This window comes from Pieris rapae, chromosome 17 (genome assembly GCF_905147795.1).
Source record: "Pieris rapae chromosome 17, ilPieRapa1.1, whole genome shotgun sequence".
Lineage (NCBI taxonomy): Eukaryota > Metazoa > Arthropoda > Insecta > Lepidoptera > Pieridae > Pieris > Pieris rapae.
In genome coordinates this window covers 909,615-925,993 of record NC_059525.1, presented here as the reverse complement: position 1 = coordinate 925,993, position 16,379 = coordinate 909,615, and the positions used below count along the sequence as shown (strand labels likewise).

Here is a 16,379-nt window from a genome sequence, read left to right as displayed (position 1 = left end):
CTATACACAACAAGCCACGAAGAAGAATAACCCAAGTGAATGCAAAATGAAAATTATCATACAAATTCCCTTTCTTATATGAACGGTGCTGTTACTGTCGCGAATTATGCAAAAATATGGAGCTACGCCATGTTAAAGTAAATAGATATGTATAGTATATATGGTACTGTCTAGGTACGAGTGACGTATTACCGCAAATAATTTAAAAAACTAAGATATTTTTGTGAGCAGTAGTTGGTTTGAGCGTGCAACTCTCATCCCGAGGTCGAAGGTTCGAATCCCGGCTGCACCAATGGACTGTTTTTCTGTGTGACATTATTACTCGCTCGTACAGTGAAGGAAAACATCGTTGGCGTAGGCCCAAGAAGTCGTCGTATGTACTTCTAGGATCTTTGATTCTTATTCCGTAGATATTATGTTATTCGAAGAAAACTGTGTTCTAACAAAAAAACTGCATTGAATGATTTTAAGTGTCAAAAAATCGCTTCTGAAAATTAAATATTTCAAAAACGTAATTTACTTCCACAGTTCGTTCATATTCAATTTATTGTACAACGAATATTATGATAGTCGAATCTGTTTTGAATAAATTGTAGTTCCAAAAATTCAAAACGATGATGCTGAATAGCCACATTGTGACCTGTCAATAACAAAGGGGTCAACGTTGCAATTCTGTATTTTTATTTCTGCCCGTTGAAAAGAGAAATATGAAAATATTTTGTCGTAAAACGATTCATGCGGAGTTTGTTTGTTTTGGTGACATATTTGGATGTAATTTTTATGTAGAAATCATTGACCAGTATTGTTAACATGTCAAAACAAAGAAACTAATTAGCCACAACACAGGGAATCCTATGAGGGCTAGTGCAATTTATTTTTAACTAAATACCAATTTTTATTATTTTCTTTTTCTAATAAAAACGCCGTGTGTAGTCATGTAAAAAAAGTCTTTTGTCTGAATACATTTATTAAACATCAATATAAAATATCAGTATTCTCTCTTAAACCTAATATTAATATAATATGTAATACATAAATGCGTAAATACAAACTAAATTATTGAAATTTATTTTAATAAGATTCTCACAGATTCAAGGAATTAACTTTGGCTTATTATTATAACTACTTACAGACTAAGTTAAGTAAATTTATTGCTTACGTTACTGGCAACATTAAAACAAATTCAAAAATAGAATACTATTATAAACTTAAGGTGTTGCCATTTTGTATCATGTTCCAAAAGCTACCATTTGTAGTTTTATTCTATATTTAAAAAAAATGTTACGTTATCTTTGTTCCATACCTTAGACAAGTTTATAGAAATGTAATTACGTGTTATTATGTACTTATTACTTTTGAAGTATATGGCAGTTTGTCGTGGAATATTCTAATTTTAATAGAATCTCAACGCTCATAAATTAGAACTAAAAATATCAAGTTCAACGAAAGACATTCAAAGCATTTTTTTAAATGCAAGGTTTTACTGTATAAAAGCTGCAAAAGTATTCTAAGCAATTAATAAGGTCTAAAGGTACCGCTGTTTTGACACAGATGGCGCTAAAATAAGCCTATGTTAATTGTTGTATAAAATGTAACTAATTATTAGTTCGATACGCTGCGTAGAACTTATAAGTGGAATTAATAAAGCTATTTATGACAACATGTTTAAATATTTTCTCAACAGATGGCGCTTAACTAAAACTCGTCATGTCTGGCAAGTGCCTCGCCGAAGTCTGTTGCCTGTGAGCCGACAAAGAGGTCGTATTTGTCAAGGACTTCCTCCTTCGTCAGTTTCTCATCGGCGTCACCGTCAGCTTCGAAGACGAGATGACGTGCTTCAGCCTCAGCATGGTCAAATTCGGGTGGGGCTATCCAGTCCTTCACTTCTGTTTCATCCATGTAGCCATCTTTGTTTGTGTCTCTGAAAGGCGTTGTTATGATCTATGACATTTAGCTTTAGTGAAATATATAAATATTAAAATTTTGACGAAATAACAACATTTTTTTTTTAATTTACTTACTGTAAATATATTTTTTTACAATTAGTTAAAGAAACACAGAAATCAGTCCCATACCCACAACAACACATGGACTACACAATTTTATTCTTATATGTACCTGTAACCAGTGAACTGTTCCCTCTCCTGTTTCACCCAATCTGGTTCATCATCAACACTCTCTCCCTCCTCAGGCTTGTACATGTCTCCGATGTACTCTTCAAGGGACACCTTGCCATCCTACAATCATTATTGCATTTAAGAAAACAAGTAAAATTTATTTATTACTTTTATGTGCCTTTTAGGCCAAAAACAATTGTTAGGATCTCCAGAACATATAAGTATTAAGCATGGCGGCAGTTTTAGCAGAAAAAACAGTTTAATTTCTGTATTGAAATTAGCGTAACAAATCAATAATACCAATCAATCAGAATCTCTCACATATTATAACCCTACAGTCAAAAGAAAACCCAGGCCCAGATGAAATTACAAATGGAACTCTCAAGATGAGAGAACCAAGAATTTCAACACCGTTAACAGATCTCTTTTACATAATCATGAATTCTTTATCAATGGTACCAGTCAAATATAATACTTCTATACAAAATAAGAAATCCACTAAATCGAATTACAGACCTATCAGACTATAAGCACACAACAATCAATTTTAAAGAATGACAAATATAATTGAACAACTTCTATCATCAAATCAAGCCTGGCTTTGCTGCGATTTCAGCACAACAGATCACTGTCGATAGACCACCAGATTATATAATTTATATATAAATATATATATAAATTATATAATCTGGTATCTCCACATATAAATTATATATTTATATATAATTTATATGTGGAGTTTGATATACCTAGAAATTTCTTGATTTCTGTATAAGACAGCCAGTACTACTACTTACTCATAAATAGTGAAATGATACAGTGAAATTATTAGAGTAAATAGCAGGTTTAAAATTGAAAAAAAAGCCACAAAATATTTTTAAAAAGATTCTTACATTGTCCTTATCAATATCTTCCAATGTCTCAAGAACAACAACATCCCTCATGCCGGAGTGATCTTCTGGATGCAGGAACGATGCAAATTCTGTCCTGTTCAATGCATCGTCTTGGTTTCCATCTGAAAATAATTACTTTGCACATGAAGTACAGATCATATATAAAAATCTTTATTATATATACATTCTACTTGGCAAGAAAAAAAAAACCTGTCAGGGGTAGGCAAAAAATTAGATACTACACGCACAAATCAACTTGGCACCTACGACCTAGCTCAAACCCTTTCCACGATCCTAATAAGTGTCTGATGTGAGAGGTATACCCATAATTTAGCGAACGTTTCTTATTACGATTATAATTGTATTGATTTTTATAAACATGTTAAAACCAAAAGAATTGTTTCCTTTGGGGAAAAATATCCTAAAAAAACGGGTATCTATATAATTTTGTTGTTTTAATTGTCTCGGGTAAAAAACTAAATTTCCGTGTTTTTGCATATTTAAGAATTTGCCTCTTATAGGCTGAAAAAAAAATCTGGCCACTCTAGTCGAATATTTTAATTAAGACTTAGCACGCAGGATAAATAAATGTTGCGTGAGAAATACGCAAGCAACGGCGTGGCAAGCTCGCTTAAGTTAAGTGAGTCTAGAGATCAGTGGACCTAGAGCCCCTATTTAAGAACATCTCAGAAGCCAAAAAAATCTCACACGCGGTACACGTTTATTTCAGAGATCAGAACAGTTCAAAAAATAAAAATTTTATAAAAGGTAATCGCTTCATACTTAATATCACATGTTATTGAACACACCTATTAGATCTTAGGATCTTCTACATAGTGTCTTGATGAAACCGAAGAAGTAATCATGCACCTTGTAGCAAATGAAGAATTTTTTTTTTATATATAAATGGGAGCCAAATATTGACTGTTTTAAATTTAATACTATCATGCAGGTAAACACACTAGCAACTATTAATACGTTTTTGTACTATTATTTTGAGAGCTTTACCTACTTTTATGACAAGAGGGGGGGGGATAAATTACACTACACCTGCTTATGTAATAGCAGCGCCACCACCTCTAAACTTATGCACGCGTATTTAGAGATAAAAACTTTTACTTAGCACCTTCCGGAAGTCTAATGATAAGAAAATGAGAGAAAATGAATAATTACATCACATCAATTAGCGCTTTAAAGAACTGACTTACCAGCATAGTGCCACCGCCTGCGATCTCTCTTCATGAGGTTTCTGTAGGCAAATCCTTCAGAATTTGAACTGAGCTCACTGGGGCTCATCTCATCCATAAAGCCATAAACAGTCTTTCTGTAAGCCTGTAATGATTATATCTGTTTTATTTATCATGTTTGAATTTAAACTCAATGGGTCATGAGAAACATTAATAATGTTTTCAGAAAAGATCAATCTTAAATATTAATCTCAGAAAACTAGTTGCTATGCAAAAAATCAAACCTCGGAAATGTGTGTTGCATACCTTTACTTACAAATTACACCATTATTAAGATTTAGCTAGTTATCGTAGAATTGGCAAGGTCTCACTAACATGCTTATATATGTAAATAATTTTATAACTACGTATTTGATTAATTTGGTTTTGCACTGAATCAAAGCCGGTTATGTGATATGTCCCATATGATAGGAACAGAGAAGTCTGCCAAACCAGAAAACATGTGCTGGAATATCTAGCCTTGATATCTAAGATACTAACCTCCCAGCTAACAGTTTCTGTGTTTTCTGGGTTGTGCTGCTTCCAATGCCTTTCAACATCCTCATCAATGTAACGTTTCTGTGTGTAACGAATCCAATCTTTCAACTCAACAAGAGTCACAAATCCATCATGGTCTGCGTCAATCTTATCAACAATTATTCTGGAAGCATATGTGTTCAGATAACAAGGTCAATATACCTTGATAACATTTAGTATGTTATACTTTCAACAAAAAAATATTAATTATCTAAAAGATAACAAAACTAAATAATAAAGAATATTTAGCTATATTTTATGGAAACATCAATAATAATAGTTATTGTTGATTTCTCATTGTACCTGTGATATAAATTCTCTATTAAGTATCCAAAAAGAATTATCAGACTTGTGGGTTATTACACAAGTCTCACCTAGTTACCTAGATACAGGCTGTAAAGTAAACATAGCATAGTTCAAGTTATTAATAGATATGAACACATTCCTGCAAACACAGATTTTCAGCTTATCTTGAAAAATTTGTCAAATAAGCAAATTAAGGATCCTATTACTTTATATAGATTATTTAATTATTTTTAAAATATGACTAAATTTTAAAACTGTACACATACATTTTTGTTAAAATAATATACGGCTTTAAATATAATAAATATATAGACAACTTTAACAAACTTACCCAAGCCTCCTTTTACTTTCTTCTGGTGGTAACTGATCAAATGTTTTGGCTTGGTCTTCGCCAAGGAATGCATCATGATCAAACTGTTTGTTATGATGTTCATTTCTATAGTGCTCTGCATCAGAGAGATGATCCATCATTCTTTTAGTTTCTTCAGGATTTGGAACGCCCCCCAACACCGCCGTGATGACCAATACTATGTATAATGTAGTCAACATTCTTCTAAAAAAATTAGATTAAAGAGAAGTTGATACAACTGCATTTACTTTCTTATATATATTAATGTAAAAATACTGCAATTCTATTTTTAATTATTTAGAAAGGTTAATTTATTAAGCTTAAATTTGCCAAACTTTTATTTATCATAATTTAGACCTTTCATTTAACTGTACCATTTAATAAATTACATGATCTAAAAACTAAGATAGTTTTTATTCACCTTAATATTCGATAAGCAAGAAGTGAAGTAATTTTTCTCTGCAAAATAATCTCACTAAACTAACACAAGTTCTAACTAAATGGCAACACGATAAAACAACTTACACTCTTGCGATGACCTACTCCGCTTTAAAAGTTTAACGAATCAACTGATTTATTAAATTGCCTAGTTGGAAACAGCCACGTCGACAAAGAACACGCAATCTTCCTGCTTAGTCTATTCCCGAATCCCGATAGTTAATTTATATCCCAGTAAAATACAGTAGGCGTATATATTTAACCGGCCGCCAGCCCTGATTTGTGATTTCACAATTATTAGTGCCACAGAATAAAAAGCTCTACAATTGACAGATTACATAAAAAAATCTAATTTTCTAGGAACATGAGAGATTTACATTTGTCAAAAACTTAAGGCTAGTAACTAAACTGACCTAAATATTATATGAGAAAAATTCTTAACGATGTAGGTGCCATTAAACACGCTCCATAGGTCGCCATTTATAAATTTTACATTACCTTCCTTAGCACAGAAAGTCCACCGATTTACGGATAGTCAATAGACATTAGACAATGACATATTGGTACAACATTAGACTACTGACTAGTACTGACATTGATAATTGTATGTTGTAGTTTGTCATGAGTAGTGATCTTGTGGCCGATATTCTGCTGTGCATTATTTTTGCATACGCGTAAGTCGTGTATTAAACTAGAAGTAGTATATAATTATGGTTCTCAAAAGAAGAGCAGAGTTTAATTAATTTACATTTGTCGAGCGTTCCACGTGTTCCGCATACTAGCCGCTAAAACAGGATTGCAAATGTCAATATGTCAGGATCTCGGCCTTAATTTCCAACAGAGAATGGTAGGTCGTTTTGGAATTTTATTTAGCTTCCTTTATCTTATTAAGTCTACTAGAATACAATCAAATTTACATAAGGTATCATACGAATTCATTAAAAAATAACCACAAAAGTAAACTGCAAAACATAATGTAATGTAATAAATAATTTTAATGTTTATATTGAATTTTATAACAGTTAAGATATGTGTTTTTAGTTTATATAACAGTTTTATAATACATTACAACTGAATATAAATTAGCTGTTATACAGTCTGATAAGAAATAATATTATGCTATGATTTTAGGGTGCAACCGCATCACAGTTGGAGAAAGATATTGGATCAGAGCAGTTTCCACCAAATGAGCATTATTTTGGTTTAGTTAATGTGAGTAAAATTTAACATGTCTATTTAGTCATCATTCATGTAGCCTAATTTACTTTTTACCTTAGTTACCAAAAGTAATGTCAAACAGGAGAATGTGTCCACTTCTTACATTCTCTCCAAACATACACTATCCTTGTATTCTATGTGTTTCACTCAACACAATTTAGTAGATTCAACAAACAAGTTAAATATCAAGATAACTTTATCATGTCTATTATTATTATTATTTATTTGTTAAGTTTACCACAACATACATAGTACTAAACCTACAGCATATTTTACAAAACTTTTCATCTTAAATGTATCACAATTGAAGTAAATATACAATAAAAACATAATTAAGATCAAGTAAGCATATAATGAAAAAAAAAAATTACCAGAAATTGTTGATGAAACCTGTAATAAAATCATCATCATCATCAAAACAGCAAATAAGGTTTGAGATAGGCACCCAACAATGCTTTCTCTAATACTGATCAGCCCACTACTATATATCCAGCTCCAGCCAGAAGGAATATCCCAAAAATCTCATTTTGGATAAGCAATTAAACTATTAGTGTAAATAAGACTAATTTATTAGTATCTAAAACTATAATTATATAATTTTTTATTTTTTATTCCCTACATAAATTGTGTATAAAGTATAAACTAATCTAATATAAACTTAATATTACAGTTTGGCAACACATGCTACAGTAACTCAGTACTTCAAGCTTTATACTTTTGTCGGCCATTTAGAGATAAGGTTCTAGAATACAAGGCTAAAAACAAGAGAACCAAGGAAACATTATTAACATGTTTAGCAGATTTGTTTTATAGTATAGCAACACAGAAGAAGAAAGTTGGTTCAATTGCACCAAAAAAGTTTATTGCTAGGTTGAGGAAAGAAAAGGGTGAGCTAACATCTGCTGTACCTATTGATTAAATTTATAAGAAAATTTTTTAATATTACCTGGATCTAATTAAAGTGACTAATTATTGTCTATTTCTGATGTGAAAATTACTATAAAAGAAACTAACAGTTTACCATATTTTCAGAGGAGTTTGATAACTACATGCAACAGGATGCCCATGAGTTTCTGAATTTTCTAATAAATCACATCAATGAAATAATACTAGGTAAGGATTTTTTTTTGTGTCTAAGATAAAAGCATAACTTATATTTGTGTCAATAATTTCCTGTATACTTTTATAGCCCTATATTTTGTACTAAAAGTCACATGTTTATAATCACCATTCTAATTGGATTGAGTTCAACAAACAATCATATAAATTAACCTTTTCCTCTATTGAAACATTAAATGAGATTGACATACCTACAGTTAAAAGTAGGATTATAAAGCCATATATATACTTGCATTAAATGAATAATTGTTAAAGGAATTGTATGGGAATAAACAAGTTGAATATGCAGTATAAACAAAATGTAGTTTAGGTATATATATTTTATTAGTTTAGAAGATAATTTGATAATATATAATTTTTAAACATGTAATTCTTAAGGGCTAATTTAGCTACACTGGTAACACTTTGTTTTAAATATTATGAAATTCATCATATAATAGTAACATATTAATCAGGTAAAATGTATCTTTCATATATTGGTGAAAAAAATTAATTAATTTACACTTTTCTCTGTAAATTAGGATAAGTCTTATATACACATCACTAGAGTAACAACACTTAAGACTACAGCTTAAACATAATTTAATTATATTATTACATAATACTGCAATATATTACATTCATTCAAATTAAATATATTATTACACATAGCTTTGCCTTTCAGCTGAACGCAATCAGAGCACATTGAAGTTGCAAAAGACGACCGGTTCGGGCGAGAGTGTTACATGTAATGGCACTGTTCCACAGAACAGCGAGCCAACATGGGTACACGAAATTTTTCAGGGTACCCTCACTAGCGAAACTCGTTGCCTCAACTGTGAGACCGTTAGTAGTAAAGATGAGCATTTCTTTGATTTGCAGGTGCGTAATGTATATTTATTTAAACTTAATTATAATAGATTAAATAAAATTAATAGGATAGCAAGTCAACAACAATATTTTTTTACGATCAAATAAATTTTAACTAATGAATATCAAAGACAAATTAAATTCAAAATATTTATTAGCTTATTAAGATGTTTGCTAGTGTTTATATTGCAGCCAACTTAGCTTAGTTAGCCGTCGGGCACTCTCTTCGGCATTTACATTACATTCATTTAGCAGTGAATTATTTTGTATATCTTGTTTAACGCGGGTTGATTATAAGTGTATAGTATCCTTTAAGTGTAACCCAGGAACCGACCGTACATTTTAGTTCTTCTTATACAAAAAAAAGTGCGTGTGTACAAAATACACATGTCAGGAGTGAAACTTCTTTGTAAATTGGCTTCCTCCCTATCGTCTTTTAAAATTCTTCTATATAAATATTTCCTAACCTTATCATATCCTGATCAATCGTGACCTGTGTGATGATCATGTACCAGTATTTGATCAGTCGCTGTATTTGTATATCTTAATTCAAACTGTTAACACACTGCATACGTGCTCAATATACTAATATAATAATTTTTTAGGCGTAGGGACCTGACGACCCCATCGCCCACTGGTGAAATAACCTGTGAAAGAGGTTATTTCACCAGTGCAATCAGTCAACCCCCTTCCTAGTGGGAGTGCCATGCTGTTGCTTTCGGGCTTCAGCCAAATGGGCAGGCACGACCGGGGCAGTACCACTGTCTCACAGAAAACCGGCGTGAAGTGATGCAATAGGTTTATCTTATTGTACTCGCGTTTCGTTCGGTGAGTGAGACTCCCGGAGCCCATCCCCCCCCCCCCTTCCCCAGAGTATGACGGTGCAGTTTAAAGAAAGATTACCCCAGGGGGGTACCACACGTGGAGAATCCCCCTCTGGGCGTCCATCATCGGAACAATCAGTATCCGGTGGTGGATGCACAGGCTGCCCTTCGTATTCTGGGGTGGGCAAAAACTGCGCTCTAAACAAAACATCCAGTTCTAGTTTTAGGTTTCGATCTCGGGGCAAACGGAAGAATTCGCCGAAGGCAACCCCTTCCACGCTCACAGTGGACTTCACCAATGTTAGGGGGCTCAACTCAAACCTAAACGCGGTTCACTTTCACCTTGAATCTGCGAAGCCGGCCTTATTCTTCCTCACTGAGACTCAGATATCCTCCCCGGCTGATACTTCTTACCTCTCCTACCCGGGGTACAAATTGGAACATTCATTTGTGCCGCGGGCGGGAGTTTGCGTGTACGTCAGAGAGGATATCTGTTCTCGTCGCCTTGGGACGCTTGAAGGAAGGGACCTATCTAACCTCTGGCTCCGCATAGACTGCGATGACCATCCGCGATTCTATGCGTGCCTGTATAGGTCCCATAGCGGAAATGACGAAACTGACCGACTCATCGAGCACATCCAAATGGCTACAGATTCCCTGCTTGAAAGGGTTCCTACCGCCGAAATCGTGATACTTGGCGATTTTAACGCCCACCATGCCGATTGGCTCGGCTCTGAAACCACCGATCACGCGGGAAGATCCTTTCACGACTTTGCTTTAGCCTACGACCTGACACAAATGGTCCCTGCGATTACGCGAATACCAGATGTGGACGGTCATAAACCCTCTTTGTTGGACCTTCTGCTGACTTCGCATCCGGAGAACTATCAAGTTTCCGTTGACCCGCCATTGGGTTCATCGGATCATTGTGTGGTCCGGAGTACTGTGCCATCTACGCGCCCTTCGCGGTCGCGCTTTTTGGGTTTTCGCCGTATTTGGCACTACAAGTCAGCAGATTGGGACGGGATGCGGTCTTTCTTTGCGTCCTACCCTTGGGGGCCTATTTGCTTTTCGTCTGAAGCTCCAGATTCCGTCGCTGCCTCTGTCGCCGAAGTGGTTCTGCAGGGAATGGAACTCTTTATTCCTTTTTCTGCGGTGCCGATCGGTGGCAAGTCTCAGCCCTGGTTTAAGCGTTCTTGCAAGACAGCCTCGCGTCGAAAGCGAGAATGCTTTAAGGCATGGGCAGAAGCGGCGAAATCTCGTGATGCTAATACCAGCGAACTCAAAAAAGCATATAACTCAGCCTCCAGGTCCTTCAAACGGGAAATCACTAAAGCAAAGTCAGAGCACATTGCCAGATTTGGCGAGAGATTGGCCCAACTCCCTTCGGGGACTCGAGCCTTCTGGTCTCTAGCCAAAGCTGTCCAAGGGAATTTTTGTCAGCCTTCCATTCCACCATTGCACAGGGAGGATGACTCGCTGGCCCACACTGCGAAGGAGAAGGCCGACCTTTTAGGCTGTCTCTTCGCGTCCAACTCGACTTTGGATGACCAAGGGAGATCACCACCGAGCATTTCACGGTGTGATTCTTCGATGCCGGAAGTTACATTCCGGCAACGTGCTGTCCGTAAAGCATTATCTTCCTTGGACATACATAAGTCGAGCGGGCCGGATGGTATTCCTCCAATTGTGCTGCGTACTTGTGCTCCTGAGTTGGCTCCGGTCTTAACGCGCCTTTTCCGGTACCTGTACTCGCTTGGCACTGTCCCGGAGTGCTGGAAAATCGCATCGATACATCCGATCCCTAAAAAAGGCGATCGCTCCGATCCGTCCAACTATCGCCCAATAGCGATAACCTCCTTGTTCTCCAAAATAATGGAATCCATTATTAATTGCCAGCTCCTGGAGTATCTGGAGGGCCACCAGCTGATAAGTGACTCTCAGTACGGCTTTCGTCGTGGTCGTTCGGCTGGTGACCTTCTTGTATACCTTACGCATAGATGGGCGGAGGCAATTGAGTCCAAGGGGGAGGCTCTAGCGGTTAGTTTGGACATAGCGAAAGCCTTCGATCGGGTGTGGCACAGAGCACTGCTCTCGAAGCTTCCAGCCTACGGGCTTCCCGAGAAATTATGCGATTGGATCTCCAGCTTTCTGGCCGATCGGAGCATCAAGGTCGTCATCGACGGAGCATGTTCCGACCTTAAACCCGTGAACGCTGGGGTCCCACAAGGCTGTGTTTTATCCCCGACCCTGTTTCTTCTGCATATCAATGATATGTTGCAACTTAGCAACATTCACTGCTATGCGGATGACAGCACTGGGGACACTCTTTACACTGGCCGGGCAAGTATTTCTCGGGCAGATGTCGATGAGTACCGGAACAAACTTGTGTCTGAAGTAGAAACCCTACTATGTGGAGTCTCTGACTGGGGCAGACTAAACCTAGTCCAATTTAACCCCAAAAAGACACAAGTTTGCGCGTTTTCCGCTAAAAAAACACCCTTTGTCGCTACTCCTCTTTTCGAAAACACTCTCCTTAAAGCCACAGCCAGCATTGGAATACTTGGCGTTGACATATCGAACGACGTTCAGTTTCGCGGTCACTTGGAGGGAAAGGCAAAATTAGCCTCCAAAAAGCTTGGTGTGCTCAGCAGGGCGAGACGGTACTTCACTCCGGGCCACCGCTTGCAACTATATAAAGCTCAAATTCGGCCCCACATGGAGTACTGTTCCCACCTTTGGGCGGGTGCTCCCCAGTACCAGCTTCTTCCACTTGACCGTATTCAACGAAGAGCGGTTCGAATCGTTGACGACCAAAATCTCTCCAAGCGGCTTGATCCTTTGGCGTTGCGTAGAGATGTGGGGTCTCTCTGCATCTTCTACCGCATTTACCATGGAGAGTGTTCAGAGGAGTTGTTCGGATTAATACCTGCAGCTGAGTTTCATCATCGGACGTCGAGGCAGAATACGAAATTCCACCCGTATCACCTCGACGTCCGCCGTTCCACAACTGCGCGTTTTTCCAGGCAGTTTTTGCCGCGCACCACCACTCTGTGGAACCAGCTGCCAACTGAAGTATTTCCGAACCAATTCGACTTAGGGTCCTTCAAGAAAAGAGCGTACCAATTCTTAAAAGGCCGGCAACGCACTCGCGAGCCCTCTGGCATTGAGGGTGTCCATGGGCGGCGGTATCACTTAACATCAGGTGAGCCTCCTGCCCGTTTGCCCCCTGTTCTATAAAAAAAAAAAAAAAAAAATACAGAAATATAAAAAATCTGCGTTTACTACACTTTTACACTTACTAGACGTTATGCAACAGAATTGTCATCTATAGTTCTAATATGCAACTACTAAACGAATACATCAACCAAAAGCGTGTATTTTATCTCGATTTCCCTTTCTCACTCTCTCTTATGGGATCTCAATCGCTCTCTCCCTTTTCTCAGTCAAAAACGCTGCACATCTTCGTGACGTTCGGTAATTTTTTACCCTCATGCACCATAAAAAAGTTTCACTTCAAAAGCCATTTTTGTTATAAGCAGTAGGTACTAATAAAATTTTAATTTCAGGTCGATGTCGATCAAAACACAAGTATTACGCATTGTCTGAAGTGTTTTAGTGACACGGAGACGCTCTGTAATGATAATAAGTTCAAATGTGACAACTGTAGTAGTTATCAAGAGGCTCAGAAGCGCATGCGCGTAAAGAAACTGCCCCTTATTTTGGCATTGCATTTAAAGAGATTCAAATATATGGAACAGTATAATAGACATATAAAAGTTTCCCATCGAGTGGTCTTTCCTTTGGAATTGAGGCTATTTAATACGGTAAATTTTTTTTTGTTCGGATATTATTTGAAAATCTAGGTTAAGATCTCCGAAATTTAAGCTTGCTCCAAAAATTCTTTAAATTTTGAAACTGTCATCAACATTGTCATTATGTGTTAAACAGGTCGTTTTTACATACAATTTATTTAGTTTAATACAAAAATTCGAATTTAACATCAACTTTTCTTATCATTGGAATACGTCCATGGACGACAAAATCTTATTTTTTTGTAATATTTAATAATGACTATTCAATTGTTAAATACTTTAAAGTTGTATTGAAATGTACTCCGGAAATTCAAAGACTTATATATAACATTAGCAGTACTATGTTTAAAAATCGTTCAACATTAGAAATATATGACAATTGCAGTCAGACGACGCAGTGAACCCTGACCGGCTGTATGACCTGGTTGCCGTGGTAGTACACTGTGGTTCGGGCCCCAACCGGGGACATTACATCAGCATTGTCAAGAGTCACGGCTTCTGGCTGCTCTTCGACGACGATATGGTTGATGTAAGTTTCGATAAATAAAAGGTCCTCTGTTGCTTGTTTAACGTATACCGCTGCTTCATTTAACGTAACATATAGCCCTATACTCAATTTGTATGAATGTCACCGTAAGATTGTAAACATCGTTATATTACAATCTATCTAGTAAGATTGTAAACTATCGATACAATGTGAACCGTATCATTATGATTGCAATTTAACGCATCATTTTATCGCTGTAGGAGTTATAACTTCAACATTACAGCTAGCTCATTATCTAGAGAATATATACAGTGTAGACTCCATGTAACGTTTTAACTCACTCGATTTACCGACAAACTGCCTAAAGGGTCGGAATCATTCGGCATTGGTTGGTTTAGACTTTAGATTATATTACAATGCAAGACTATATAGCATAACACCCTCAATAAGGATAATTAAATTATTAAACGTACTTTTTATGTTGCGGACATTAGTTAAACTGCGGAGCTGTGTATTTTATTTTGTCGCTTTATTGTCCTAGCGTATTAACTCGACTATCGTCATCATAACAACTTCTTAAAAGAACACGCTTTTGTTTACAAATTGGGATTCCTGGAGCGAATTTCTTTTTTCACGAAGATGCTTCAATATCGCAAAATATGTATGAAATAAGTAAAAAAATACAACATAATTACTAACACTAGTCAGAAATTAACTTTTTACTTGTTATAATACAGATTTTGTTTGTTTCCTATTTAACGATAACTTTTGTACCGTCAAAATATGCATAATACTTGAGTGGCGTTATATAGAGTTTAAACTGTAACTGGTTATTTGTTGTACATATTATGTTTAATTCCGATAACATTTTGTATGGCTTTTTTTGTTCAAAATTGTATGTCTATTTATGATATGAATTTGCTCAAAGAAGCAACAATTACGCGTGTCTTGCGCACCTTAAATATTTCTGTGTGTGAGACAGATGTATCTAGTTGCACACTGTTCACAAGAATTGTATTATTTATAATTAGTTATGAATAGCTTAAGTTTTTACTTGTTATGTTTATAATATGTTTTCTGTATTAAGTTACTGTGAAAATAGGAAATCAGGAAAATAAATAAATGTCTAGTCTTACGCGACCGTCAAAGTAATGCAACATACATAACTACCTGCATCTGACTGTTAAACCTTACCAATGGGGCTAATGTTTTTTTAAGTACCTAATAATAATATTTCTGTTTATGTTTTCAGAAAATCGACGCATCCGCAATCGAAGACTTTTATGGCCTAACCTCTGATATACAGAAATCATCCGAAACAGGATATATATTATTTTATCAGTCTAGAGATGCTAGCTGTTAAGTTTCCCTATTATAGTTTAAATTATTAAAATTAATCTAGGTAACTCATGTTGATATGCCTATTTTGTTAAAGTTGGAAAAGGCATATTTGTTTATTATTTTTGAATTCATCCAATTGTATATAATTCATGAATAAAAAGAAGTGAATTATTTCTGCCGTTTTATTTTTTAGTCTCATAAGCACTTATCAATTTGTCATCGGGCATTTCTATCAAATATTCTCAAAACAAGTTTGCAAGATAAAAAGCAGGCTTACTAAACTTAGTGTAACATTTGCAAGATTCATCGAGACTTTCACCTGTTTTAGTTTGCGCTAAGTCTTATTGCTATCTGTGAATAAAAAACAAATGGTGGATATATAGACATAATATAGGTAAGTAAGGTAGTACCTTCATTACCGGTAGGTACTAAAAATTGATACACAATACAATAATCTAAGTTAGAAGATTGTATTAATAAGGAGTTCAGTACCATGTTTACCCCAAAGAAAGTCTCTCATTCGCAGTGTAAATCGTTTAGTGATTGGGCGACAGCAACGACTTATAAAAGAAGCCAACGAAATTATTTAAGAAAGCTTGCTACGCGGCCAGGTCCTTAAATATCAAAAACAAGATGGATAATAGTACTAATAAAGCTAAAATGACTTGAAAGATAATTGATAGTGAAACTGGTAGAGTCAAAAATCGCAATAAAATCATCCAGCTATGTGTCGATAATTTCTAATCAATCTAACTAATAGTGATGGCTCTTGATAAGTACTTGAGAGGAGTCGCAAGACGCTTTAGATGTTTTCTGCAACTTATCCAAAGCATTTGATTGTGTCCAACACAAGACCATAA

The 16,379-nt window shown here is 35.8% G+C and overlaps 2 protein-coding genes across 4 annotated transcripts; one reads left to right on the top strand and one right to left on the bottom strand.

The window, feature by feature from the left end:
* Window positions 1–993: 993 nt before the first annotated feature.
* Window positions 994–6,166, bottom strand: LOC111003283 (calumenin-B). 3 transcript variants are annotated; one of them, XM_022273711.2, is made up of 7 exons: window positions 5,954–6,166; window positions 5,411–5,629; window positions 4,738–4,897; window positions 4,219–4,342; window positions 3,011–3,132; window positions 2,119–2,237; window positions 994–1,921 (listed from the first exon to the last, which is right to left on the bottom strand). In XM_022273711.2, exons 2-7 carry the CDS (start codon window positions 5,626–5,628, stop codon window positions 1,696–1,698), a joined length of 969 nt encoding a protein of 322 aa, XP_022129403.2. In that variant the 5' UTR covers window position 5,629; window positions 5,954–6,166; the 3' UTR covers window positions 994–1,695. The 3 variants fall into 3 exon arrangements, with proteins under 3 accessions (XP_022129403.2, XP_022129402.2, XP_022129401.2); XM_022273710.2 differs by having other exon boundaries at window positions 5,411–5,632; window positions 5,850–5,968; XM_022273709.2 differs by having other exon boundaries at window positions 995–1,921; window positions 5,411–5,632.
* A 296-nt stretch (window positions 6,167–6,462) lies between these two features.
* On the top strand, window positions 6,463–15,690 carry LOC111003285 (ubiquitin carboxyl-terminal hydrolase 46). The gene is made up of 8 exons (XM_022273712.2): window positions 6,463–6,713; window positions 6,998–7,078; window positions 7,755–7,971; window positions 8,117–8,197; window positions 8,868–9,064; window positions 13,446–13,703; window positions 14,077–14,220; window positions 15,431–15,690. Exons 1-8 carry the CDS (start codon window positions 6,669–6,671, stop codon window positions 15,539–15,541), a joined length of 1,134 nt encoding a protein of 377 aa, XP_022129404.1. The 5' UTR covers window positions 6,463–6,668; the 3' UTR covers window positions 15,542–15,690.
* Window positions 15,691–16,379: the final 689 nt, after the last annotated feature.

What these genes read in the sequence shown, in the direction of transcription:
- LOC111003283 (XM_022273711.2), bottom strand. Translation starts at nt 5,628, where the DNA reads ATGTTGACTACATTATACATAGTATTGGTCATCACGGCGGTGTTGGGG. An exon ending in GAAAGTAAAAGGAGGCTTGG is followed by an intron (nt 4,898 to 5,410) that starts GTAAGTTTGTTA and finishes ATATGCTTCCAG; the next exon opens with AATAATTGTTGATAAGATTG. An exon ending in GAACAGTTCACTGGTTACAG is followed by an intron (nt 1,922 to 2,118) that starts GTACATATAAGA and finishes AACGCCTTTCAG; the next exon opens with AGACACAAACAAAGATGGCT.
- LOC111003285 (XM_022273712.2), top strand. Translation starts at nt 6,669, where the DNA reads ATGTCAATATGTCAGGATCTCGGCCTTAATTTCCAACAGAGAATG. An exon ending in ATTATTTTGGTTTAGTTAAT is followed by an intron (nt 7,079 to 7,754) that starts GTGAGTAAAATT and finishes TTAATATTACAG; the next exon opens with TTTGGCAACACATGCTACAG. An exon ending in AGCATTTCTTTGATTTGCAG is followed by an intron (nt 9,065 to 13,445) that starts GTGCGTAATGTA and finishes TTTTAATTTCAG; the next exon opens with GTCGATGTCGATCAAAACAC.